This window comes from Siphateles boraxobius, unplaced genomic scaffold (assembly GCF_051911475.1).
Source record: "Siphateles boraxobius isolate OS27281-9 unplaced genomic scaffold, OSU_SipBor_1 113, whole genome shotgun sequence".
NCBI lineage: Eukaryota > Metazoa > Chordata > Actinopteri > Cypriniformes > Leuciscidae > Siphateles > Siphateles boraxobius.
In genome coordinates, this window is record NW_027508715.1 from 142501 (window position 1) to 170000 (window position 27500).

Below are 27500 nucleotides of genomic sequence, written 5' to 3' on the forward strand. Positions count from 1 at the left end.
TTTGGGCTCTGTGAATAAACGAGAGTCTGCCTTGATGGAGCAGGTGAACAGTGTTGTTATGGTGCAGCCTGGCTTCCACGAGTCTCTACGACTGCATCAGAGACCAATACAGGGCGATAGTGAGAGGTCCACTTCAGTTTCTCCAGCATAGGTCATTTATAGGGATAGTTCACCCAAAAATTTAAGTTCTGTCAGTATTTACTCTCCCTCATGTCGTCCTTCGTTCATCTTCAAAACACGAATTAAGATATTTGTGATTAAATCTGAGAGCTGGATCACTCCTCCATAGGCTTCTAAGGGATTGAAACTTGTTCCCCGAAAAGTTATTAAAGACATCGTTAAAATAGTCCAAGTGACTACAGTGGCTCAATCTTAAGTTTATCAAGCGACGAGAATACTTTTTGTATCCCCCCGTCCTGTCTTTTCTGAAAGATAAAAAATCTTGTGGAATATGTGTGTTGAGACAAAGCCATTTCCTAACCACGCTTACGGTTGTGTTGTCCATTTCACACAATACTTTTTGTGGAATATGGACATTTGCAAAAAGATGTTGAGTTTTAGAAAACGCTATGTCTCTTATTGCTTGCATTTTTAGAGTGATGCATCAATGAGATCCGGTCTGGTCATAAACTGAAGTGCCATGTCAGTCACTTGCAGACTCCATTCTCCAGCGATGTTAAACTTGTGACCCAGATAGTTGTAGGTCTCATCATGTCTAGTGTACACTGTGAGTGGCTGGTCTAAGATGGTAAAATCGGGGGGTGGTCAGCCTTAGATCTATACCAACAGTTGCCACCGCTCCTCCTCTCATAGAAACCTGCACATTTACTGTGCTTTACTTGTAGGCCAGACCATGTCAGGAATCTGTCAGTGCATGACAGCATGTTTTAATCACGCCTTCATCTCGGGATGCGACGTCCACATCATCAGCACAGCCCTGGACTGGGTTCGGTGACAGGACATGTGCACAGAGACATTTTAGCCATTGATTTATTGCAATGATAAAGTTTACAGCACTCCATGGACAACCAGTTTTGATTCCTAACTACAGTGGTATTAGTCTTTTCCACAGATCCCTTGTAGGTAAGAATCACAATATATATATTTTATTATGTCCACATAGATCTTAGAGAGCTGTATCTCTCTTCCAATGCTTCACACACACAAACTTAACTAACCTCTGTCATCATCATCATCATCACACACACACAAACACACTCAACTAACCTCTGCCACTCCAACACACACACACACACACTCACACTCAACTAACCTCTGCAGCAGGAATAACTTTACTCTGATTACAGATTTGAGCGCGTCTCTCCTGGAGTTCTTAGTCGGCCCCCCACTTATCAGCCAAGCAAAAAAAGAAATTGGAAAATAGCACATACAGTATACCTGGGTAAGATTTATAAGGGAATTTGTAAGGGAACCCGTGGTGTGTGTAGACAGAAACTGCTCATTCTAAGCTAATACAAATATAACGGTTCATTAAGTAAGGTCTTTATACACCACTGAAAACGTATTTTTCAAGTTAGTGAGGAAACGTGCTCTGTAGCGCTGTGTGTTCGCTGTAGCGCTGTGTGTTCGGTGTAGCGCTGTGTGTCCGCTGTGTGTTTGCTGTATAGCGCTGTGTGTTCGCTGTAGCGCTGTGTGTTCGCTGTAGCGCTGTGTGTTCTCTGTAGCGCTGTGTGTTCGCTGTATGGCGCTGTGTGTTCGCTGTAGCGCTGTGTGTTCGCTGTATGGCGCTGTGTGTTCGCTGTAGCGCTGTGTGTTCGCTGTAGCGCTGTGTGTTCTCTGTAGCGCTGTGTGTTCGCTGTATGGCGCTGTGTGTTCGCTGTAGCGCTGTGTGTTCGCTGTATGGCGCTGTGTGTTCGCTGTAGCGCTGTGTGTTCGCTGTATGGCGCTGTGTGTTCGCTGTAGCGCTGTGTGTTCGCTGTAGCGCTGTGTGTTCGCTGTAGCACTGTAGCGCTGTGTGCTCGCTGTTGCGCTGTGTGTTCGCTGTAGCGCTGTAGTGCTGTGTGTTCGCTGTAGCGCTGTGTGTTCGCTGTAGCGCTGTGTGTTCGCTGTATGGCGCTGTGTGTTCGCTGTAGCGCTGTGTGTTCGCTGTAGCGCTGTGTGTTCGCTGTAGTGCTGTGTGTTCACTGTAGCGCTGTGTGTTCGCTGTAGTGCTGTGTGTTCGCTGTAGAGATGTGTGTCCGCTGTAGCGCTGTGTGTTCGCTGTAGCGCTGTGTGTTCGCTGTAGCGCTGTGTGTTCGCTGTATAGCGCTGTGTTCGCTGTAGCGCTGTGTGTTCGCTGTAGCGCTGCTGTGTGTTCGCTGTAGCGCTGTTTTCGCTGTAGCGCTGTCTGTTCGCTGTAGCGCTGCTGTGTGTTCACTGTAGCGCTCGGTGTTCGCTGTAGCGCTGTGTGTTCGCTGTAACGCTGTGTGTTCCCTGTAGCGCTGTAGCGCTGTGTGTTCGCTGTAGCGCTGTGTGTTCGCTGTAGCGCTGTGTGTTCGCTGTAGTGTTGTGTGTTCGCTGTAGTGCTGTGTGTTCGCTGTATAGCTGTGTGTTCGCTGTAGCGCTGTGTGTTCGCTGTAGCGCTGTGTGTTCACTGTAACGCTGTGTTCGCTGTAGCGCTGTCTGTTCGCTGTAGCGCTGCTGTGTGTTCACTGTAGCGCTCGGTGTTCGCTGTAGCGCTGTGTGTTCGCTGTAACGCTGTGTGTTCCCTGTAGCGCTGTAGCGCTGTGTGTTCGCTGTAGCGCTGTGTGTTCGCTGTAGCGCTGTGTGTTCACTGTAGTGTTGTGTGTTCGCTGTAGTGCTGTGTGTTCGCTGTATAGCTGTGTGTTCGCTGTAGCGCTGTGTGTTCGCTGTAGCGCTGTGTGTTCGCTGTAGTGTTGTGTGTTCGCTGTAGTGCTGTGTGTTCGCTGTATAGCTGTGTGTTCGCTGTAGCGCTGTGTGTTCGCTGTAGCGCTGTGTGTTCACTGTAACGCTGTGTTCGCTGTAGCGCTGTGTGTTCGCTGTAGCGCTGTGTGTTCGCTGTAGCGCTGTGTGTTCGCTGTAACGCTGTGTGTTCGCTGTAGCGCTGTGTGTTCGCTGTAGCGCTGTGTGTTCGCTGTAGCGCTGTGCGTTCGCTGTAACGCTGTGTGTTCGCTGTAGTGCTGTGTGTTCGCTGTAGTGCTGTGTGTTCGCTGTAGCGCTGTGTTTTCGCTGTAGCGCTGTGTGTTCGCTGTAGCGCTGTGCGTTCTCTGTAGCGCTGTGTGTTCGCTGTAGCGCTGTCTGTTCGCTGTAACGCTGTGTTCGTTTTAGCGGTGTAGCGCTTTGTGTTGGCTGTAGTGCTGTGTGTTCGCTGTAGCACTGTGTGTTCGCTGTAGCGCTGTGTTTTCGCTGTAGCGCTGTGTTTTCGCTGTAGCGCTGTGTGTTCGCTGTAGCGCTGTGCGTTCTCTGTAGCGCTGTGTGTTCGCTGTAGCGCTGTCTGTTCGCTGTAACGCTGTGTTCGTTTTAGCGGTGTGTTCGCTGTAGCGCTGTCTGTTCGCTGTAGCGCTGCTGTGTGTTCACTGTAGCGCTCGGTGTTCGCTGTAGCGCTGTGTGTTCGCTGTAACGCTGTGTGTTCCCTGTAGCGCTGTGTGTTCGCTGTAGCGCTGTGTGTTCGCTGTAGCGCTGTGTGTTCGCTGTAGTGTTGTGTGTTCGCTGTAGTGCTGTGTGTTCGCTGTAGCGCTGTGTGTTCGCTGTAGCGCTGTGTGTTCGCTGTAGTGTTGTGTGTTCGCTGTAGTGCTGTGTGTTCGCTGTATAGCTGTGTGTTCGCTGTAGCGCTGTGTGTTCGCTGTAGCGCTGTGTGTTCACTGTAACGCTGTGTTCGCTGTAGCGCTGTGTGTTCGCTGTAGCGCTGTGTGTTCGCTGTAGCGCTGTGTGTTCGCTGTAACGCTGTGTGTTCGCTGTAGCGCTGTGTGTTCGCTGTAGCGCTGTGTGTTCGCTGTAGCGCTGTGCGTTCGCTGTAACGCTGTGTGTTCGCTGTAGTGCTGTGTGTTCGCTGTAGTGCTGTGTGTTCGCTGTAGCGCTGTGTTTTCGCTGTAGCGCTGTGTGTTCGCTGTAGCGCTGTGCGTTCTCTGTAGCGCTGTGTGTTCGCTGTAGCGCTGTCTGTTCGCTGTAACGCTGTGTTCGTTTTAGCGGTGTAGCGCTTTGTGTTGGCTGTAGTGCTGTGTGTTCGCTGTAGCACTGTGTGTTCGCTGTAGCGCTGTGTTTTCGCTGTAGCGCTGTGTGTTCGCTGTAGCCCTGTGCGTTCGCTGTAGCGCTGTGTTCGCTGTAGCGATGTGTGTTCACTGTAGCGCTGTGTGTTCGCGGTAGCGCTGTGTGTTCGCTGTAGCGCTGTGTGTTCGCTGTAGCGCTGTGTTCGCTGTAGCGCTGTGTGTTCGCTGTAGCGCTGTGTGTTCGCTGTAGCGCTGTGTGTTCGCTGTAGCGCTGTGTGTTCGCTGTAGCGCTGTGTGTTCACTGTAGCGCTGCTGTGTGTTCGCTGTAGCGCTGTGTTCGCTGTAGCGCTGTGTGTTCGCTGTAGCCCTGTAGCGCTGTGTGTTCGCTGTAGCGCTGTAGCACTGTGTGTTCGCTGTAGCGCTGTGTGTTCGCTGTAGCGCTGTGTGTTCGCTGTAGCGCTGTGTGTTCGCTATAGCGCTGTGTGTTCGCTGTAGCGCTGTGTGTTCGCTGTAGCGCTGTGTGTTCGCTGTAGCGCTGTGTGTTCGCTGTAGCGCTGCGTTTGCTGTAGCGCTGTGTGTTCGCTGTAGCGCTGTGTGTTCACTGTAGCGCTGTGTGTTCGCTGTAGCGCTGTGTGTTCGCTGTAGCGCTGTGTTTGCTGTAGCGCTGTGTGTTCACTGTAGCGCTGTGTTCGCTGTAGCGCTGTGTGTTCGCTGTAACGCTGTGTTCGCTTTAGCGCTGTGTGTTCACTGTAGCGCTGTGTGTTCACTGTAGCGCTGTGTTCGCTGTAGTGCTGCTGTGTGTTCGCTGTAGCGCTGTGTGTTCGCTGTAGCGCTGTCTGTTCGCTGTAACGCTGTGTTCGTTTTAGCGGTGTAGCGCTTTGTGTTGGCTGTAGTGCTGTGTGTTCGCTGTAGCACTGTGTGTTCGCTGTAGCGCTGTGTTTTCGCTGTAGCGCTGTGTGTTCGCTGTAGCCCTGTGCGTTCGCTGTAGCGCTGTGTTCGCTGTAGCGATGTGTGTTCACTGTAGCGCTGTGTGTTCGCGGTAGCGCTGTGTGTTCGCTGTAGCGCTGTGTGTTCGCTGTAGCGCTGTGTTCGCTGTAGCGCTGTGTGTTCGCTGTAGCGCTGTGTGTTCGCTGTAGCGCTGTGTGTTCGCTGTAGCGCTGTGTGTTCGCTGTAGCGCTGTGTGTTCGCTGTAGCGCTGTGTGTTCGCTGTAGCGCTGTAGCACTGTGTGTTCGCTGTAGCGCTGTGTGTTTGCTGTAGCGCTGTGTGTTCGCTATAGCGCTGTGTGTTCGCTGTAGCGCTGTGTGTTCGCTGTAGCGCTGTGTGTTCGCTGTAGCGCTGCGTTTGCTGTAGCGCTGTGTGTTCGCTGTAGCGCTGTGTGTTCGCTGTAGCGCTGTGTGTTCGCTGTAGCGCTGTGTGTTCGCTGTAGCGCTGTGTTTGCTGTAGCGCTGTGTGTTCACTGTAGCGCTGTGTTCGCTGTAGCGCTGTGTGTTCGCTGTAACGCTGTGTTCGCTTTAGCGCTGTGTGTTCACTGTAGCGCTGTGTGTTCACTGTAGCGCTGTGTTCGCTGTAGTGCTGCTGTGTGTTCGCTGTAGCGCTGTGTGTTCGCTGTAGCACTGTGTGTTCGCTGTAGCACTGTGTTCGCTGTAGCGCTGTGTGTTCGCTGTAGCGCTTTGTGTTCGCTGTAGCGCTGTGTGTTCGCTGTAGCGCTGTGTGTTCGCTGTAGCGCTGTGTGTTCGCTGTAGCACTGTGTGTTCGCTGTAGCGCTGTGTGTTCGCTGTAGCGCTGTGTGTTCGCTGTAGCGCTGTGTGTTCGCTGTAGCGCTGTGTGTTCGCTGTAGCGCTGTGTGTTCGCTGTAGCGCTGTGTGTTCGCTGTAGCGCTGTGTGTTCGCTGTAGCGCTGTGTCTTCGCTGTAGCACTGTGTGTTCGCTGTAGCGCTGTGTTTTCGCTGTAGCGCTGTGTTCGCTATAGCGCTGTGTGTTCGCTGTAGCGCTGTGTGTTCGCTGTAGCGCTGTGTGTTCGCTGTAGCGCTGCTGTGTGTTCACTGTAGCGCTGCTGTGTTCGCTGTAGCGCTGTGTGTTCTCTGTAGCGCTGTGTGTTCTCTGTAGCGCTGTGTGTTCGCTGTAGCGCTGCTGTGTGTTCTCTGTAGCGCTGCTGTGTTCGCTGTAGCGCTGTGTGTTCGCTGTAGCGCTGTGTGTTCTCTGTAGCGCTGTGTGTTCGCTGTAGCGATGTGTCTTCGCTGTAGCACTGTGTGTTCGCTGTAGCGCTGTGTTTTCGCTGTAGCGCTGTGTTCGCTATAGCGCTGTGTGTTCGCTGTAGCGCTGTGTGTTCGCTGTAGCGCTGTGTGTTCGCTGTAGCGCTGCTGTGTGTTCTCTGTAGCGCTGCTGTGTTCGCTGTAGCGCTGTGTGTTCTCTGTAGCGCTGTGTGTTCTCTGTAGGGCTGTGTGTTCGCTGTAGCGCTGTGTATTCGCTGTAGCACTCTGTGTGTTCGCTGTAGCACTCTGTGTGTTCGCTGTAGCGCTGTGTGTTCGCTGTAGCGCTGTGTGTTCGCTGTAGCGCTGTGTGTTCGCTGTAGCGCTGTGTTCGCTGTAGCGCTGTGTGTTCGCTGTAGCGCTGTGTGTTCGCTGTAGCGCTGTGTGTTCGCTGTAGCGCTGTGTGTCCGCTGTGTGTTTGCTGTATAGCGCTGTGTGTTCGCTGTAGCGCTGTGTGTTCGCTGTAGCGCTGTGTGTTCTCTGTAGCGCTGTGTGTTTGCTGTATGGCGCTGTGTGTTCGCTGTAGCGCTGTGTGTTCGCTGTATGGCGCTGTGTGTTCGCTGTAGCGCTGTGTGTTCGCTGTAGCGCTGTGTGTTCTCTGTAGCGCTGTGTGTTCGCTGTATGGCGCTGTGTGTTCGCTGTAGCGCTGTGTGTTCGCTGTATGGCGCTCTGTGTTCGCTGTAGCGCTGTGTGTTCGCTGTATGGCGCTGTGTGTTCGCTGTAGCGCTGTGTGTTCGCTGTAGCGCTGTGTGTTCGCTGTAGCACTGTAGCGCTGTGTGCTCGCTGTAGCGCTGTGTGTTCGCTGTAGCGCTGTAGTGCTGTGTGTTCGCTGTAGCGCTGTGTGTTCGCTGTAGCGCTGTGTGTTCGCTGTATGGCGCTGTGTGTTCGCTGTAGCGCTGTGTGTTCGCTGTAGCGCTGTGTGTTCGCTGTAGTGCTGTGTGTTCACTGTAGCGCTGTGTGTTCGCTGTAGTGCTGTGTGTTCGCTGTAGAGATGTGTGTCCGCTGTAGCGCTGTGTGTTCGCTGTAGCGCTGTGTTCGCTGTAGCGCTGTGTGTTCGCTGTATAGCGCTGTGTTCGCTGTAGCGCTGTGTGTTCGCTGTAGCGCTGCTGTGTGTTCGCTGTAGCGCTGTTTTCGCTGTAGCGCTGTCTGTTCGCTGTAGCGCTGCTGTGTGTTCACTGTAGCGCTCGGTGTTCGCTGTAGCGCTGTGTGTTCGCTGTAACGCTGTGTGTTCCCTGTAGCGCTGTAGCGCTGTGTGTTCGCTGTAGCGCTGTGTGTTCGCTGTAGCGCTGTGTGTTCGCTGTAGTGTTGTGTGTTCGCTGTAGTGCTGTGTGTTCGCTGTATAGCTGTGTGTTCGCTGTAGCGCTGTGTGTTCGCTGTAGCGCTGTGTGTTCGCTGTAACACTGTGTTCGCTGTAGCGCTGTGTGTTCGCTGTAGCGCTGTGTGTTTTCGCTGTAGCGCTGTGTGTTCGCTGTAACGCTGTGTGTTCGCTGTAGCGCTGTGTGTTTGCTGTAGCGCTGTGTGTTCGCTGTAACGCTGTGTGTTCGCTGTAACGCTGTGTGTTCGCTGTAGTACTGTGTGTTCGCTGTAGTGCTGTGTGTTCGCTGTAGCGCTGTGTTTTCGCTGTAGCGCTGTGTGTTCGCTGTAGCGCTGTGCGTTCTCTGTAGCGCTGTGTGTTCGCTGTAGCGCTGTGTGTTCGCTGTAACGCTGTGTTCGTTTTAGCGGTGTAGCGCTTTGTGTTGGCTGTAGTGCTGTGTGTTCGCTGTAGCGCTGTGTGTTCGCTGTAGCGCTGTGTTTTCGCTGTAGCGCTGTGTGTTCGCTGTAGCCCTGTGCGTTCGCTGTAGCGCTGTGTTCGCTGTAGCGATGTGTGTTCACTGTAGCGCTGTGTGTTCGCGGTAGCGCTGTGTGTTCGCTGTAGCGCTGTGTGTTCGCTGTAGCGCTGTGTTCGCTGTAGCGCTGTGTGTTCGCTGTAGCGCTGTGTGTTCGCTGTAGCGCTGTGTGTTCGCTGTAGCGCTGTGTACGCTGTAGCGCTGTGTGTTCGCTGTAGCGCTGTGTGTTCGCTGTAGCGCTGTGTGTTCACTGTAGCGCTGCTGTGTGTTCGCTGTAGCGCTGTGTTCGCTGTAGCGCTGTGTGTTCGCTGTAGCCCTGTAGCGCTGTGTGTTCGCTGTAGCGCTGTAGCACTGTGTGTTCGCTGTAGCGCTGTGTGTTCGCTGTAGCGCTGTGTGTTCGCTGTAGCGCTGTGTGTTCGCTGTAGCGCTGTGTGTTCGCTGTAGCACTCTGTGTGTTCGCTGTAGTGCTGTGTTCGCTGTAGCGCTGTGTGTTCGCTGTAGCGCTGTGTGTTCGCTGTAGCACTCTGTGTGTTTGCTGTAGCGCTGTGTGTTCGCTGTAGCGCTGTGTGTTTGCTGTAGCGCTGTGTGTGTCGGCTACGCTAGAAACATGACCACACAATATGTCGACCTCCAAAGAAGGGGGAGCCCGCGGTTATGGAGATATAAATGTCTCATTCTAAGGTAATAAAAACATAACGGTTCATTATGCAAGGTCTTTATACACCACTGAAAATATAGTTATGGATCTTATATTGCATTTCTGTCAATAGATCCTCAGAAAAATTACAAATTGCACCTTTAACACGACCAATGAAAAAAAGAAGAAGCATATCCTGGAATTGTTCAGGTGATTCTGCAACAACATCTTCCGAAAGTTTCGTTCACCCATGAAACCACTGGAGCTCCGAGCAGCACTTTAATTTGTCACGCTTGCCTGTCTTCAAAACTTGAGAGCCCTGAAAACACATTTTGGAAACAGGGTTGATGATGTATTAACTTGTTTTAAATTAAAAAACATTTTTACATAGTGTAGCCTAGCTTTTAAAATGTATTAATTATATTTGTATTTTGTTCTGCCTTGCTTCCCCAAAGTATCTGTCCCAAAGTTTCACATGCATCACGTTGAAATGCTTTAATTGCATTAGTTACAAAGTATCATTTATTGTGCAAGACAAGATACTATAGTATAAGCCCTAGATAAATGTCCAGAAACAACTCATATTTTAATTTTGATCCTCATTAAAGTGTTTTTCATAAAATATAATATTTCATATGTATGCTAATGGTGTTGAGGAATTTCAGGTAAAACAGGTAAAAAAGTACTTCATATCCCCCAAAACACAGCACAAACGTATAGATGAGAAGTAAACGAAACAAATTATATATCATTTGTATTATTAAAAATGTATAGTTTTTTATACTCTCTCTCTCTAAATGATTGAGGTTATATTGACAGGAACATATTAAACTCATTTCCGGCAGGGGGCGCTAAGCGCGTGCCCGCGTCGGTGCGCCACTGGAGCGCGCGAAGAAGAACCAGAATCCTTAAAGCGCGAACGCGTGTTGTTTTCCTTCACGCTCGCGCTGTTGATTAGTTCGGTTGTTAAGTTTGTTTATTGTTTGTTTTTTCCTTTTCATCCTTTAATCGTTGTGTTTTGTAACTTATCGTTTTTAAAATGCCTAAGAGATCCTATCCTTTCAGCGAAAGCTTCTCCTCGCAGTATAAAGTTCATGTCGGCCTGAAGGAGATCAATAACTGTGGCGTTCTTGGACTCAAATACAAACAAGAGGTTTACGGTGAGATATAAACATATTTATTACACTTATGACACCATTAGAGTGAAAAATAATACAATGTCAACAATATAAGTCACTGGAATCTTTTATAATCGGTATAATCAAAACTAATGCTTGTAGTGATTGATGATCATGTTAATGATTATTATCACCAGGTGGTGTTAATGTTTTCAGTTTAAACAAGGATAATTTATTATTGGTCAGTTTTATTACTTTCGTTGCGTGTAATTTAAAGCTGCTCTTTAAGTATTGCTAGTGAGTTAACGTTAATCAGATTCTTATAAATGTATAACATGATTTGTAATCTGTTATATATGAGTATTGCTAAACTTACCTGCAGGTTGTTAAACATTGGTGCTATACTTAAAGTATCTTTATTAGAGATGCACGACATATTGGCCAACATATCGGTATAGGGTGATCACCATCAAACAAACCAAATGTATAAGTTTGTGTGGGATAATGTGGGACATGTTACCAACACTAAAACAACGTGAAACCGTTATATAATGTTTATGTAGCTTAATAAAAACATTTGTATTCTGCATTTCAGCTGATAAAACTTCTTTGTTCTTTAGTCCCTTCCAGAAAACAGCATTACATCACAATGTTACATAATTCTTTATTTTACATGACATTTAAATTCAACATCACTGAGCCCAAAGGCATCATGCAGATCACTATTTCTGAAACAGTTCTGACCAAGCCCAACTAAAATCCAACAATATAAATAATGAACAAATAAAATATAAACCAACTTGAATTTAGATCATTGACAGTCTTATATATTAAGAATATATATTAAACCAAAAACGTTATTTTTTTAGAAAGGATGTGAATTAAAACAATCACTGCTGGCAACAAGTTGATTATGTTAAATTTAAAATTTAATTTATAGAATTATCCATTTGTTTTCTGACAGAAACGCATGGAACGAATCACCGCTCCACATTTTGATTGACAGCCGGCACAACCCACTAGTGACCGTGTTTACTCCTGTGCTTTCAAACATTAGATAGGATTTTAAAAACGGCTGTTGTATTTGTACTTCTGACGAAGCGCTATTAAATATAGGTGAAAAACTACGCCGCAAAACTCTTCAGATTTGCACTGTTCAATATGATGGGTTTAAATTGCTTGAAATATGAAATATTTCCACTTTAAAAAAAAAGGAAAACACAGTAAAGTGCAACATGTGCACCACAAGTCTGTCATATAGACTACATAAAATAATGAGAATATTAATGGTGTGTTTGGGACATGGCTTTTAATGGTAGACTTTTGTTTTTGTAATCAGGCTCTCAAAAAAATTTTTTTAGATTTATCGACCAATATATCGGTTACTGGCTTTCAAATATAAATAATTATCAGTTTCCGATATCAGCTAAAAAATGTCATATCTGTGCATCCCTAATCTTTATGAGAGTTTTCCTAATTTGTCTATCAACTTTGTTTTAATTAGAAAAGACCAAAAGCCTGCTGTTCAACGGGACCAAAGCCGTGATGGGCCGCATCTGGAAGGCGGACGGGGAGGAGAAGCGCTCGGATCCGGTTCCGGGACATCAGACGCTCCTCAGGGGACAGACCATCATCGGGTTCGACGGGAGACTGAAGAAAGCAGACGCTGTTCCAGGTGAGGTTCAGTGTGATGAGGTCATCCGCTGAGTCACGTGTTCAGGGCCGGGTTTATGCGCAGGCGTTCTGGGCTGGTGCTTATAATCACATCCAGGGGCGACCCAATTACAATGAGGAGACGTAAAGTATTGTTTTAATTCCTATTCACTTTAATGCTAAAACTATGTAAGGCAATTACTTTATAAATTAATTCAACTTAAAATGTCATCTTTTTAACATAAATCATTACTATTGGTCACCCTTTACATTTGTCTGTGGGTTTTGCAAATATTTAACCAATGAGATTTATTAGAGCTTTTGACCAAATCTCGTAGTTTCATTGGATCCTCATAACTCCGCCCACCTCTACTGTGAATGAAGCCGTTCTAATGTTGAAAAACATGACATTCACTGGACAACTTCACTACTTTTAAAGGAAATCAAGCTCAAGAGGTTTGTCAGATGGTGTAGGGAGCCCAAAATTAGCTCTTGCATGTCACATTTACTACCTGTAAATGTCTTTAATCAATGAAAACAATTAGAATAAGACACTATATAGAGCTGTTACCAGTCAAATGAGATTTGTTTGCACTGCTGAGGCACAGAATTAATTTTAAAAATAATGTGTTAAGTGATTAATTGCGAGAATGATCATATTGGTAAAACCGTTCCCTTGTTTTTTTTATTTTTTATGTGTGACTTGTATGTTATAAAAAAAATCTCTTTATATTCATATCTTAAATTCAGGTATTTGTATTAATTTTGTTGACATTTCAGACAATCTCCGTGTTCACTTCTGACCTGAGACAAAAGAAACCAATCTCATTAATGTTTAGTCCCCCTGTTGTCCGTTTTATCCCGTAACTCATCTTTAATCCCCAAAATGACATATTTAAACGTTTTTATATGCAATATGCAAATGAGCCCCGCCTCCACTCACTCACTCAGAGATCCACTAGTTGACGATCACACGTTGATCTGATTGGTCAAGGTCGTTTGTGACGTCAGAAACACCAGCGATTTCAAAGCGTGTTTTTGAGACTGTCTTTGGTTCACTGCAGTTTTAAGCAGAAAATACTCAGCAATGCTGTCGACTTATGAATTTACACATGGTTTGTCTTAAAGCATATTAATAACACCACATAGACGCATAAACAACATTAAAAGAGGTATAAATTGGGAAAATTCTAAATTGAGAATTTCTTTATATATTATAATTAATTCCCGGTGAGTTTAAGCTTCCATTCAAACCCAAAAGGTTCTTCCACATATAATTAATTCACAAAATCATGTGTGTAAATGATTGGTTTGTTTCAGACCTGTATTCAACACTGGTGAGTTGTGCACTTGTTGTCACCGCTAACGTGATGTGTTGTGTGTTCAGGTTGTGTAGCGGCTCCGTCAGCGTGCTGTGTGTGTCAGCGGGTCTCGGGCTCGAGGAGGCCGTGTTCTCAGTGTGAGCGTCCGGCGTGTCCCGTGTGTGTTCAGCAGTGCAGCGTTTGCTCCGAGCGCTTCTGCTCCTTGTGCTCCGTCACCGAGTGAGTTAAACACCGCGTATCAACACTGACCAGCTTCAGACGCTCAGGGTGTGTTTCCCCAAAGCATCGCTAGCAAACGATGATCGCAAGCTCCGTCGTTATCATAGTTCAACAAATCGGTGTTTCCCGAAACCATCGTTCCAACGAACATTCGCAAACAGCATAGCAGAGTTGTGTGTCTTTGATCTTGACCTGCGAGTTTAGTGTTTGCATGACGTGTGGACTCAATAAATCCTGATCTTGAGCAAAACAAGCAAGCTGACATTCAGTGCCATCTAGATCTTTTATTTAGAATACATACTAATGTCATTTACGTCTTTTAGTTTGTCAAGAGATTCAAAGCACCGTTGGTGAAGAGTGCGCGCGTGTGATCGAGCTCTAGTATGCAAGAACGAGCCTATGATTGAATGTGGAAATAAAGTAAAATAACAGAGAAATTTGAAATATTCCTCTAATGTCGGTAATTTATAGCAAAACAGCTAGCGTTAATTCGATCATTAGAAGTAGTTATTACTCCTCAATCTGCGTGACATCATTAACCAACGTGGCTGAACGACCGATTCGCGACAATACGGTTTCGGGAAACAGTCGTGACTAGCTAGATGATTTCTTCAACGATGCATCGTACTATAGCGGTGAAGCAGCGAGTTACTGTACGGGACACACACTCCTGCTTCTGCTCTAGTTCACTGAATGATCCGGGTCTGGTTTGTCTCATCCGTTCTCTCTCTCCGCAGTTACAGCGAGCGTTATGAGCGAGTCCTCTGCGCTGGATGTTCATCCTGATGGATGCATGCTGAGATTTTAGTTTTAACGCAATATCAATTAAGTGTAAATGAGATTACTATTTTATATGTGCTTGCATTGTTTCTCGCTCTTTCCCTTTACTTGTGTACATACTTATTGAAATAAATACTTGGTGTTAATGCTTTCCTAATTGTTGCGTGGAGTTACTTTTTTTTAACCAAGCAAAATGTTTTCTGATATGCAGTGAAATTAGTACATGAGTTTTATTAGGAACATTATTAATAGTGGCGCTATCATGTGTGGGTCACTAGAGGGCAGCAGCTGAATACACTTCATCAGATTCTGAAGAGCCAGGAATATTCACCAGCAAAACTTCATTAAATCTGCTTTAATTGTGATGCTTTTTCTTTAAGAATGAAACTGGAGTCTTTAAAAGTTGTTTAAAAGGTTTCCATGTAACGATTAATTTGCCTTTCGAAACTTTAAAAATAATTGAAATCGGAAACTTAAAGCTCAATCGGACCCTGAACCATCAAGAATACTTTGTTCAAAGTCATTTTGTGTTGAAGCAACTTGGTTCTTCTGAGAAAATAACCATGATGCTTTAGACGTTTGTGTTCTGGTTCAAGAAAGATTTTGAAAAGTCTCTTCTCACCAAGGCTGATTTTATATGATCAAAAATACAGTAATATTGTGAGATACTAAACTTTAAATCGGCTGTTTTCTATGTGAATATATAGTAAAGTGTAATGTATTCCTGTGATGATCAAATCTGAATTTTCAGCATCATTACTCCAGTCTTCAGTGTCACATGATCCTTCAGACATCAGTATAATATGATGATTTAATGCTCAAGAAACATTTGATTATCAATGTTGAAAAGTTGTGCTGCTTGTTTTTCACATTTTATTTTTCAGGATTCTTTGAATAGATCAAAAGAACAGCAATTATTTGAAATCATATCTGGTAAACAAATGTCTTGTCTGTCACTTTTGATGAATTTAATGCATCCTTGCGGAGTAAAATAATTTCTTTCCAAAAACAATTTGTACATTTTATCCAATTAATACTGTATATGACGTCTTTAGTGCACACAACTTTTTGGCGTATATGACAATGCTTCCTTTTAAATGCTATTTTTATGAATATTTAAATAAAGTATTTCTTTAAATACTCTCACTATTAAACATGCAGCTCTTCTATCAGTGATTGACCCAAATCAAACACAGCTTTCTGTAATGCGTAAGACAGATCACTGAATAATGATCCAAATATGGTCTGTTTCTTACAGAAAGCATCATTTGACGTCAGAAGACCTGAAATCTAGTTTACTAGTTGTATGGACTACTCTTATGATACTTTTACATCCTTTTTGAAGCTTAAACTTTGTTCAACTCAATAATTGTATGGAAGAGTCTTCAGAGCTTCAGTGTCCTGCTGACGAAAGACATGAAGATATAAATGATGACATGATCTTCTAACACAGATATTGATATGCTGTGGAGATCAGAAAGCAGTAAGATGTTAAAATATATTTACCGGATTTTATTGGCAACGTTTTGCCAGGTAAATACTGTACTTTAATGAAATTACAAAAGAATTGCTGTAAAATGTATTTACAGGATTTGATCGGCAGCCTTTAAATATTGGCAACTTGCCAGGTAAATAGTGTACTTTAATGAAATTGCAAAATATTGCTGTAAAATAAACTACAAGCTTATTTCAAAGTTACTGTGAAAAAACCTACAAATTACTGTTTTTCACATACGACAAATAACTATAAATTGCTTTACAGTATTATACTGTAATTTTACAGCAATTACAACATTTATACAGGACTATTTATAAGTAAATTCTACGGTACTTTTTTAGACATGAAGGTGTAAATGATGGCATGATCTTGTAACACAGATCATGATTGTGGAGTTCAGAAAGCAGTCAGATGTTCCTCTACATGATCTTTTGTCTGCTCCTCTGCAGCTGTCCAGACTTTCATCAGGAGTGTTTTACTGTAAAAGGTCAGGGCCGTAGCTTCCGAGGCGGCTCCTCTTTCTCTGCGCCACATGCCAGGGACCCGGAGGCCTGACGGGCCCTGCTGACTCCTGGACCGGCTTAAGTCCAGGCGTGTGGCTCTGAGTCCGGGAACAGCTGTGCTCAGAGACGGGGAGACACAGGCCTGCCTCGCTATAAATACGCGTGTGTGTGTGTGTGTGTGTGTGTGTGTGTGTGTGTGTGTGTGTGTGGTGAAGGAGTGACAGCTGTGTTCGGCTGCTCCTCCATCGTCTTGCGCTCTAGTCAGGTCACCTTCCTTCATACTGCGCTTTTAACAATATGGACTGTTTCAAAGCAGCTTTACAGGGATTATAGGAAATTAAAGTAACAGATTTTTTGGCTTTACAGGAGCTCTAGAATAAAGTTATTATCCAGGTAAAGTTACTTATTGATTGATTCACTTCCATTGCAAAGATCATTAGTTATTAATTTAGGGGCCACTAACACGACACCGTTTTAACAGAAAACTGAAAACTTTTAATAAGTTCTGGCTGTTCATTTGCATGACAACGGTGTTTGGTGGCTCGAGAATATAAACATTAAACCATTTTCACGAGTCTTAATAGTCAAAGTTTGCCATGTGTAATTATCCACTATGATTCAAAGGTGTTCTGGTTAGTTGCTTAAAAAATGTGTGGGTTTATAGCTTGTTGACATAAGAATGTGTTTTCTTTCTGTTCTGAGTGGTTGCTAAGGTGTTTTGAGTGGTTGTTAGGGTAGTCTGAGTGGTTACTAAGGTGTTGCTAGGTTGATGTTCATGTGTTCAGAGCATTATTAGCTTGTTGATACAAGAATGCTTTTTCCAGCTGTTCTGAGTGATTGTTAAGTCTCTGCTGGGTGGTTGTTAGGGTCTTCTGATTGGTAACTAAGGTGTTGCTAGGTTGATGTTCATGTGTTCTGAGCATTATTAGCTTTTTGAATTTTGATACAAGAATGCATTTTCCAGCTGTTCTGAGTGATTGTTAAGTCATTGCTGGCTGGTTGCTAAGGTGTTCTGAGTTGTTACTTGGGTGTTCTGAGTGGTTGCTACGGTGTTGCTAGGTTTCTGTTTATGTATTCTGAGCATTATTAGCTTTTTGATACAAGAATGCATTTTCCAGCTGTTCTTAGTGATTGTTAAGGCGTGGCTGGGTCATTCCTAAGGTGTTCTGAGTAGTTGCTAAGATGTTGCTAGGTGGTTGTTATTAGATTGTTGATACAAGAATGTATTATCTAGCTGTTCTGAGTGGTTGCTAGGGTGATTGTGAGTTAAGGTGTTTTTGTTGGATACGGAGGATATACAAACAAAAAAGTAACAAAAGGTACAGTGGTATTAACATCATTTTTATGCATGGTACCATGTTAGATCTACATACTGTTCTTTGAAATATTTCGTATGATTGTGCATGAATATGATAATCAGATGTGTTTTCTAGCTGTTCTGGGTGGTCGCTAGGGTGTTGCTGGGTGGTTTCTTTCATTCTTCTGAGTATTTGTTTATAGTTGCTATAAGTTAATATTTTGTTTATGATGGTGCATGAATATAATAATCATGTGTTTTCTAGCTGTTCTTACTGGTTGCTTGGGGGATCCGAGTGGTTGCTAGGGTGTTGCTAGGGTGTTCTGAGTGGTTGCTAAGGTGTTGTGAGCCTTTTTAGCTTTTTGACACAACATAAAGGTTTGGTACATTGGTATTAACATGATTTTTAAGCATGGACTACATGCCGTTCTTTGAAATATAGTATGTACAATGTTGCATGAATGTAATAAACGTTTTTATAGCTGTTCCGAGTGGTCGTTATGGTGTTGCTAGGGTGTTCTGATTGGTTACTAAGGTTTTTATGAGTTTTTTTTTTTTTTTTTTTACAGTGGTTCATTCACACATAGAAGCGCCATATTAATATGTATGGTATTATGATTTCTATACCATATTTTGATTGGTATTTTGTAAAATTCCTTGGAAATGCGTTAGTGCATGAATACAATATCATGGTAGCCTATTTATCAAAGTATCATAGTATGAGCATCTCATACCGTCACTGTATGACCTCACAGTGCTAATAAGGTGACATTGAGGATATATCGACTTGAAGTTAATTATATAAGACACAAAGGTCTCGTCTCTGACAGAGCGTTGCTCGTTTTTCCTGTTTTATGTGCGTGTGTGTGTGTGTGTGTGTGAGGCTGCATTGCTCTTTTTCAAGTGTGACCACCTGTCTTTTGTTATGAAGTAAATAAATAAATAAACATGGCCAGGCACCAGATGTCCCCGGCCGTGCGTTCAGAGGTCAAGGTCTCCCACCGCTGGCCTTGCGAGGTGAAGACATCCAAGTTTCAACTTCACTTCTCCTACAAAGACTTCCTGTCGTCTGGGGAATACATGCAAATGTGCTAGCTGTGGTGAAATGGAAATTACATGAAGCTTTTTGATAAGCGAGGGCAAAACACACATCTAATTAAGTCAAAGAGACGACAGCGCGCTCATCAAAGAGTACAGCTAGTCATGGCGTGCTTGTTTCTCATTTGCTAGTTGTCTAGTCCAGTCCTTCAGCTGTTTCATGCTCAAGGATGCACACACTAAGTGGACACCACAATTTATGGCAGAAAATTAAATGTCCTTATAATCAATAGAAATTAAAACAATATGCAAAATTATGTGGCATACTAAATATTTTATTTTTCGAACATTCATTCATTTTATATATTTCCCCACACAAACTCACAAGTCTACTGATATTTAATATTGTCTATATCGGATTTGCAATTCGGCAAAACAAAAATATTTATCTGCTTTTGCCAGAATTTTGAGTGGAAAGGGTGTTCTGAGTGGTTGCTAAGGTGTTGCTAGGTGGTTGTCCACATGTTGTGATGTGTTGATACAAGAATGCATTTCTTTGCTGTTCTGAGTGATTGCTAGGGGGTTAATAGGGTGTTCTAAGTGTGCTAAGGTGTTGCCGGGCGGCAACATGTGTTGTGCTCATTATTAGCCTGTTGATACATTTCATAGCTGTTCATAGCTAGGGTGTTCTGAGTGGTTGCTAAGGTTTTGCTACTTGCTGTTCAGAGCATTATTAGCTTGTTGATACAAGAATGCATTTTCTAGCTGTTCCGAGTGATTGTTAAGTCATTGCTGACTGGTTGTTATGGTGTTCTGAGTGGTTTCTTGGGTGTTCTGAGTGGTTGCTAAGGTGTTGCTAGGTTGCCGTTTATGTGTTCTGAGCATTATTAGCTTGTTGATGCAAGAATGCATTTCCCAGCTGAGTGATTTTTAAGTCATTGCTGGGTGGTTGCTAAGGAGTTGCTAGGGTGTTTAGAGTGTTTGCTAAGGTTTTGCTAGGTGGGTGCCTATGTGTTGTGAGCATTATTAGCTCGTACGTTAATACAAGAATGCATTTCATAGCTGTTCTGAGTGATTGGTGAGCTGTTGCTGGGTTGTTGCTAGAGTTGTAGCCTACTAAGATTTTTTACAGTAGCACATAAATTTGTCACTAATGAAAAAAAATTTAAAGCACGGTATTATCCTGATTTTTCTACCATGTTAGAACGGTAACGAGAAAGGAGACGATATGTTTTATTATTTCCATGTAGTTTTTTTCATTGCTGTCCGACCCCATCAGAAACCACCACCGCTTTCCTAATTGTAAGACTGATCTCCAGGTGAAATGTTATTAGATTAAACCGCAATCCTCCAGGCCTCCAATAATTTAAATCCTAGCTTTTCCAGACGCGCGATCACACACACACACACACACACACACACACACCCTTACACGCCATTCCCTTTAATCGGGTCTACAGCGGTTCGCTGAGCTTCAGGCCAGAACTCGAGAGCTGGAACTGGACAATAGACACACTGAACTACAAACCACAGACAAAAGAGCCGGGGTTTGATGGGGGTCGTTCCCCCGGAGCGTGTGGTCTCGATGGGGGAGGCCATGGGAATCACACCGCAGAGCAGCTGGGTGTCTTTACATGTGCGCTCGGAGAATAATTAGGGTCTCACTCGCTAAGAAAATGACCAGTGAATTGGCTTTTGAGATTCCGAATTAGCCACGCATTTCTTGTCCCGCTCCTGCGTGAATTGTTTGTTTGCTCGGAATGCAAATGAGCGTCCAGTGAAGGAGGCGTTCTTTCGTTTAGGAAACGCCGAACGAGGAAGTCAAACACGAAAAATTGAGTAAAGTTGCAGGTTCACTTTGCACTGCACCTGCTTTATATCGGGTAGTGTGTGTGTGTGTGTGTGTGTGTGTGTGTTATTCCCTCCCCTTCCACATCATCGGTATTCAGGAGAAGCCGCAGTGTTTTCTGTACACAAATCCTCACCGACTGACGTGAAACTCCTTGGAAATATATTTGAGGTCATTCATTCATCCCTGATTCCCATGCACTTGACCGATGGGTTTCCACACTTTTCAAGTAAAGGTTCTACATGGAACTTTAAAGGTTCTGTCAGGCGCTTCATATTAGCAGAACCGGTTCCCATACTTTATGGATTTAATTTTTTTTTTTTAATTAAATATCTCATAAACATACCTTTTTCACTAGAAATAAATGTAAGAGTGTAATCTTGTAATCTTAAATGTAAATGTAATCTTTTTTCTAAGAGTGACCTGGGATTTTTTTAAAATCATTTTTATAAAGATTACACTCAAAAAATACAGAAGCTATGAATTTATATTAATTATAGAAATTCCCAAGATTTTAGTAATTTTCATGTCTTTTTTTAAAGAAAATGTTCGTTTTAAAAAAAATTATTGGTTAATCATTGTTCTCCTGGTTGCTTGAGCATCATTAAAAAAAAAAAAGACAAACACAATAATTCCACAGAAAATGATGTTTAATCTACGCTTAATCTAAATAAGGATCTAGATAAAGATTGTCACATTTTCACAGCACAAACAAACGGGCAGAAAAGTCAAATGTGTCTGAAGAGGAAAGAAAGAAAGAAAGAAAGAAAGAAAGAAAGAAAGAAAGAAAAAAACCCAGCGCAAACAAACAAAGAATCAAAATAAATTACCAAAGAATTCCAAGCAAAATCAAATCCAACAGATTGTCATCTACATTCACTAAAAGACTTACAATCAAGCTTTTGTTTCCTATAAAATATGTTTTTGTTTATCAAAAAATTATATTACATCTAATGGCACTTCTACAAAGTCTATTAAAAAGTCTCAACTTAGTATCATCTTTCATTTTACAAGTCAAAATTCTCAGATACAGTAACATTTTGCACAAGAAACAAACCAATAAATATTACTTATGATTATACAATTTCACAGTCTGAACCTTAGAAGACAATAATCCAGTATTAATGTACATATACAGCCGTAATTCAATCATTATTACCGTCACTGAAAATCTGACAGTAAAGTCAAGCGGAAATCATTCTCTCTTCTTACGGCCCATGATGACGAGTTCATTATTGCATCCATATATTGGCTGAATGTTGCTTTGAACATTAGAAAAGTGAATCTTGTCATAGTTGTGATCATGTAAATACATTAAAATTTCACTAAAGTACAGGCAAAAAAGTTGCCAATAAAATCCTGCAATAAAGAAAAGAACAGAAATCCACAAATCAACTATAAATAACCAGCGTCTGTTAAGGATTTACTTGCCCACAAACTTGATTTTACACGATATTATTTTGCACAACTGAAAATACAAACAAACAGTAATAGATTTGTGCAGTTAAATGATAAGAGATTCAGGTCCAGTGTGAAGAAATGAAGCACGTCCCCCAACAGAATAAGATTTTATTTCATATAAATCATTATTGTGAGTTTTTCAGGTAGATAATTATTATTATTCAGGTGTTTCGGATGTTTGTGCTTGTGAACCAACAGAAACGACAGAGATTTTAATCTCGGCCACAACTGGAAAACTGTCCAGTCATTCTACACTCCAATCACGAAATGTGATAAATAAAATACATATTTACAATAAATATACAGTTAGAAATAGCAGCCTACAGTATATGAGTGTTGTATCTATCAGAGAAGTGCTTGATAGTCAAACTTCATTCGATAAGCTTCGTTTGCGATGACGAATCAGGTTCTGATCGATTATCCCGATATTAGAGAGCAAATATCAGCACAATCACGTTTCTGCGCTTTAAATCCCAAGTCTAGAGCAAAACCCTGAACCAAAAACTACTAATAAATAACTAATCAAGTTTATCAGGACCGACAGCAGAACGTGGATTTTTTAGTGCTAGTTATTGTTCTAAACATTCTGTCGTGTTGAACCGTTTAAAGTCAGGAAAACACGGGCGGTCAGCAGTGGTTCACCATATCTCTGTTTGCAGAAAGATATAGAGATATAACATAGAAACAAAGAAGAGAAGATGTTAGTGAAACAGAATCAGTGTTCTTCAGATATTAGTATAAATCAGTTCCTTCTAAACTCTGCAAAATGATGATTCAAATGTGCACGTCTTCTCTATTTATGAGAACACAACTAAACATGTCCAGTTATCAGAGAAATATGACTGACAGTGGCTTTAAAAGGCAAAGAAATTCTCTTTAAATGTTGGCAAGTGCAGAACTTTCAGTAACGAAACTCTTCAGGAGTTTTGTGTGTGTGTGTGTGTGAGTGTGTGTGTGTGTGTGTGAGTGTGTGTGTGTGTGTGTGTGTGTGTATGTGTGTGAGTGTGTGTGTGTGTGTGTGTGTATGTGTGTCTGTACGTGACTGTGTGTGTGTGTGAGTGTGTGTGTGTGTGTGTGTGTGTGTGTGTGTGTGTGTGTGTAAGTGTGTGCGTGTGTGTCAGTGTGTGTGGGTGTGTGTGTGTGTATGTGTGTGTGTGTGTGTCTGAGTGTGTGTGTGTGTGTGTGTGAGTGTGTGAGTAAGAGTGTGTACGCGCATGTGTGTGAGAGTGTGTGTGTGTGTGTGTGTTTGAGAGTGCGTGTGTGTGTTGTTTCTTTGTGTTTGTGTGTGTGTGTAAGAGTTCGTGGGTGTGTGTGAGGGTGTGAATGAGTGTGAGAGTGTGTGTGTGTCTTTTTGTTTGTTTGTTTGTTTGTTTGTTTGTGTTTGTGTGTGTGTGTGTGTGTGTGTGTGTGTGTGTGTGTGTGTGTGTGTGTGTGTGTGATTACGCACAAATAAATGAAATCATCAACCATACAGTACATATTCAAAACTCAACAATGGTCAAGTAATATATAATAAATTACAGCAGATATGAAATCAAATCTTCAGGACGGAGCTGCATAACCATTTTATCAGTGCGTTGCATGTTTATACACACACACACACACACACACACACATATGCATGTGTATTTATATATGAGATGTCAAGTCCCAAGTGCATCAAATAATTGATTGCCGGAGACACAATTGTGTCAATAAACAAATTTCTGCCAATTGCAAAACACTAGATGTTATATTATTATTATTATATTTCAGCTTGCTCTAGATTTATCCGATGGCCAGTGTTTTGACGAGTCCGCAGTGGAACTTGCGTATGTGCCGGTACAGATCTCCGGACTGTGTGAAGCGTCTCTCACACCACTTGCACGCGTGCGGTTTCTCGCGTGTGTGAACCACGGCGTGCCGACTCAGGTTGTGTGAGTACTGGAAACTCTTCCCACACTGTCCGCACGTGTACGGCTTCTCCCCGGAGTGTGTGCGCTCGTGTCGTTTGAGTGTGTACATGCAGGAGAAGGTCTTCCCGCACTGACCGCACGTGGGAACGGATCCGTCGGGAGAGAGTTTAGAGCGAACGCCGTCTTTCTCCCGGAAGTGAGCGCTGAGGTGCATCTGGAGCACGTGTGGGCTCGGGAAAACCTTACTGCACAACGGACACACACACACTTGCTGGCCTCCCGTCGGGAGAAGAATCCCGCTGGATGTGGAGATATCCGAAGACGCGAGATCGTCCTCGTCTTCGCCTTCGCTGTCTCCGAGTTGGCGCTCCGAACGCACACGCAATCCCTCGTCCATCAGCTCGTCGTCCGCAGGGAGCAAACCGGACTTGTTTCCCGGGAAGAGTTCAGTGAACCCTGTCACCACTGAACTCCTGGCGTTATTCCCAAAGCGCTGGCTCTCCGGGCTCTCCGGATCACCGTCCTCCTGCTCTGACAGCAAGTCATGTTCATCTTTAACAAGTGTCTCGGTGTCCTGCTGCTGGCTGTCGAGGGCCAGCTGTCCCGAAACACACGCGTCGTCTCGGAGAGGCTTGAAAGACAAATCCAGCGCGCAATCCGTGTCATCCGACCTTTGGGAACTCCTGACATCCGCTTTTGTCTTTCCAGCTGTTCGGACACAAACCTCGGCCTCTGCTGACACATAATTGACACTTACAAGATCCGGGTGACCGTTCGCCTTCTGCCCGATCCCGTCGCACATCTCCTTATCCTTCAGTTTTCCCTTACACACCTTCACGATGTCGTACATGTGTAGATAGCTGGCGGCGGCTAGGACGTCCTCGACGGGAAGATTTCCCAACGCCAGCTTTCCTTCATACATGAATTCAAGAAGCAAACCGAAAGCCGGCGCCGTCACGATGTCGCTGTTTAAATGCACGAGTTCCCGTTTTTCCGGCTGATCCCGGTAAAAGAGGTGGAAGAACATGCTACAGGAGGCCAGAACGGATCTGTGCGCTTTAAACCGGGTCGGTCCCACCAGAACGGTACAGTCGCAGAGGAAGCCTTGCTGTCTCTGCTGACTCAGGCACGCAAGCAACTGCCGGCTATGCTCTGGAAACTCCATTCTTATGCCGGGAACCTGCCGGAAAACAGGAAAAACTGGATGTTAAATAAACTCTGGGTAGCCATTCATAACATGCAGACTTAATGACGGGCCGCTGGAGACTAACAAAAGTGGACACGAGCATTACGGTCGACAGAAAACTTCATCTGAAGCACTGAAAATCACTTCTAATGCAAGACACACACGCGCACACACACACACACACACACACACACACACACACACACACACACACACACACACACACACTAAGGAACAGTTGGAGACTGTTTATCAGTTAGTTGAGCCAGATGATTTAAAAACCACTTCTAATGCAACACACACACACACACACACACACACACACACACACACACACACACACACACACACACACACACACACACACACACACTCATGATGACAGATAGAAGTAATGCCATAATACATTAAAAACAAGTTTAAACAAACAAAAGTAGTCAACCTGCCATTTTCAGTCTACAAAAAACTTTTGTCTAGAGCACAGAAAATCACTTTCAATGCAACACACACACTCAAACACACACACGCACACACTGATGCCAGACAGAAGTAATGCCATAATGCATTAAAAATAAATCAAAAACAAGCTGTTATTAATGCATGTCAGACGAACAGCCTTCAAAATAAATCACTTCTAGTTCAACACATAAAAATTCAGCCATAATGCGTTAAATCAAGTCGAGACAAAAGAAAAGCGGAGCCAAACTGCTGCAAACCAAGCATTTTCAGTCTACAAAAAACTTTGATCTCAAGCACAGAAAATCCCTTCACATGCAACATAAAAAATCGAATTATATTTCCGCCATAATGCGTTTAAAACGTCAAGCGAACAGTCGAAGAAAATCCACTGAAGACATTACAAGCTGAGCTTCAGCATATCAGCTGTCAAAAACAGTTGAACTAACACAACCTGTTGTTAAACTGTTACAAACAGCATCAGCTCACCCTCTTATATCAGATCTCACTCAAGTTGATCTTCAGTTTGAGCTTTCCATCAAACAGCAGCAGAGAATGAGAATAAATCCTCCAGTCGTGCGCGAACAACCGCTCACATCTCCAAACACCAGCAAAACACGGATCCACAACTCAAACTCGACATTAAATACGAGAAAAGAAGAGTTTCAGAGCAGCAGAAGAGATGAACGCAGACGATCGAGAGAAAGAGCGTGTGTGTGTGTGTGTGTGTGTGATCTGGTAGAGTCAGCTGCTCTGACATCAGCCTCAAATCTCCAGCTGTGTCTTTATGCCATATGTTCCTCTGAGAATCCGCAAACTTCTCTGACTTTATGTTCTTAAACGCGTTGTAATATTAATACGATAGAGACATACAGACGCGTCGCGCTGATATTAAAGTTTCTGACGCACGCACGAGCTCATGACGGGACACTTTTGTTTAAAGCGAGCGTTAGAACAGGAGCGTTGCGCATTAGAGAAACGACTTTTACGCGTCTTTTCTACTTCTTTAATCGTTTAATTCACACTTTATACGCAGATCGTTCACTAAACGCACGCTGTAAAGGTCCGATGTGAAGCGCGACAGCGGAACTCGCGGATCAAACGCGCGCGCGCAGATACAATGTTTCACATTGAATGCATGAAAGTCCATATTAAAACTCATAGTCATATATATAAATATATGTATATACTCACTGTCGCGTCATCAGAAGGACTCGCGCGCGCTCATGGTGTGAGTCCAGATGTTGGAGTCTCTGGGTCTGTTCCTCGAGTCTGTGGTGCGCATGAAACACTCTGCGCTGCGTGCGCGCGCGCGTGTGTGTGTGTGTGTGTGTGTCAGGCAGGTTGTTAATGGTCCAGTCTCGCGATAACACCAGTGTACTGTACTTCAGGACAAACTCACACTGGGGCAGTAAGTAGCAGTGATCACTTAAAAGACAGCTGTGCCACTCATTCTACATTTATAAAAGCATTAGGCTATATCACACACACACACACACACACACACACACACACACACACACACACACATATATATATATATATAGAGATTCAAATCTCTATATTAGGCTTTATTTATGTGAATTATTAAAGTGGATATTTAATTATTTTTAAATTATTTATTAATGTATTATTTATATATTGTTGTCAAGCTTTTGTTGTCAAAATTTTCAACTTGGTCTTAGAATTTTTACATTTTGTTATTTTTTTTAGCTATTTATTAAGATGTTGTTTATATATTGATTTCAAGTTTACATGAAAAAAATCTTTCTAAAAAAAGTTTTAAAAAATAAATGAAGTTTTATTTAAAAAAAAGTTTACATATTTTTTAATGAATTATTAATATATTGTTTTTTTCATAATAGTCAAATTAAAATTCATAATAATAAAATTAAAATTTCGTATTTTAATTTTTTCATATAAAAGTATATTATATAAAAAAGTATTTATATAAAGTTTAAATGAAAACATATTCCAGATTTTCAACTTGGCTTTTTACTTTTTTGTTACATTTTATTATACAATTTATTAATATATAACTTATATATTATTTCCAAGTTTAAATGGAAAAATCCAAGATTTTCAACTTTAATATAATTAAAATTTAATGAGATTTTATATATATATATATATATATATATATATATATATATATATATATATATATATATATATATATACACACACACACATTTTGAGGGTTATTCACAAGTTACAATATCTGCATTAATTGTATATTCACTTATCTTTATGGGTTTTAGCTATATATGCATTTAAATCTTGAGTTTTTGCAAATGAAAATTTTCAAACAAAGTGAGGTGGAGAGGAACTGAATCTAAAGAGCTTC

The 27500-nt window shown here is 43.1% G+C and overlaps 2 protein-coding genes across 3 annotated transcripts; one reads left to right on the plus strand and one right to left on the minus strand.

Moving 5' to 3' along the window:
- The first annotated feature begins 9759 nt into the window (after positions 1–9759).
- LOC143706951 (apoptosis regulatory protein Siva-like) lies at positions 9760–14127 on the plus strand. Its single transcript, XM_077199452.1, has 4 exons — positions 9760–10038; positions 11501–11671; positions 13037–13190; positions 13928–14127. Exons 1-4 carry the CDS (start codon positions 9918–9920, stop codon positions 13974–13976), a joined length of 495 nt encoding a protein of 164 aa, XP_077055567.1. The 5' UTR covers positions 9760–9917; the 3' UTR covers positions 13977–14127.
- Positions 14128–20787: 6660 nt separating this feature from the next.
- On the minus strand, positions 20788–26482 carry LOC143706926 (zinc finger and BTB domain-containing protein 18.2-like). Of its 2 annotated transcripts, none has more exons than XM_077199391.1 (2): positions 26348–26482; positions 20788–24691 (listed from the first exon to the last, which is right to left on the minus strand). In XM_077199391.1, the coding sequence occupies exon 2, from the start codon at positions 24674–24676 to the stop codon at positions 23384–23386; it is 1293 nt and encodes a 430-aa protein (XP_077055506.1). In that variant the 5' UTR covers positions 24677–24691; positions 26348–26482; the 3' UTR covers positions 20788–23383. The 2 variants fall into 2 exon arrangements, with proteins under 2 accessions (XP_077055506.1, XP_077055516.1); XM_077199401.1 differs by lacking the exon at positions 26348–26482 and adding an exon at positions 25643–25869.
- Positions 26483–27500: the final 1018 nt, after the last annotated feature.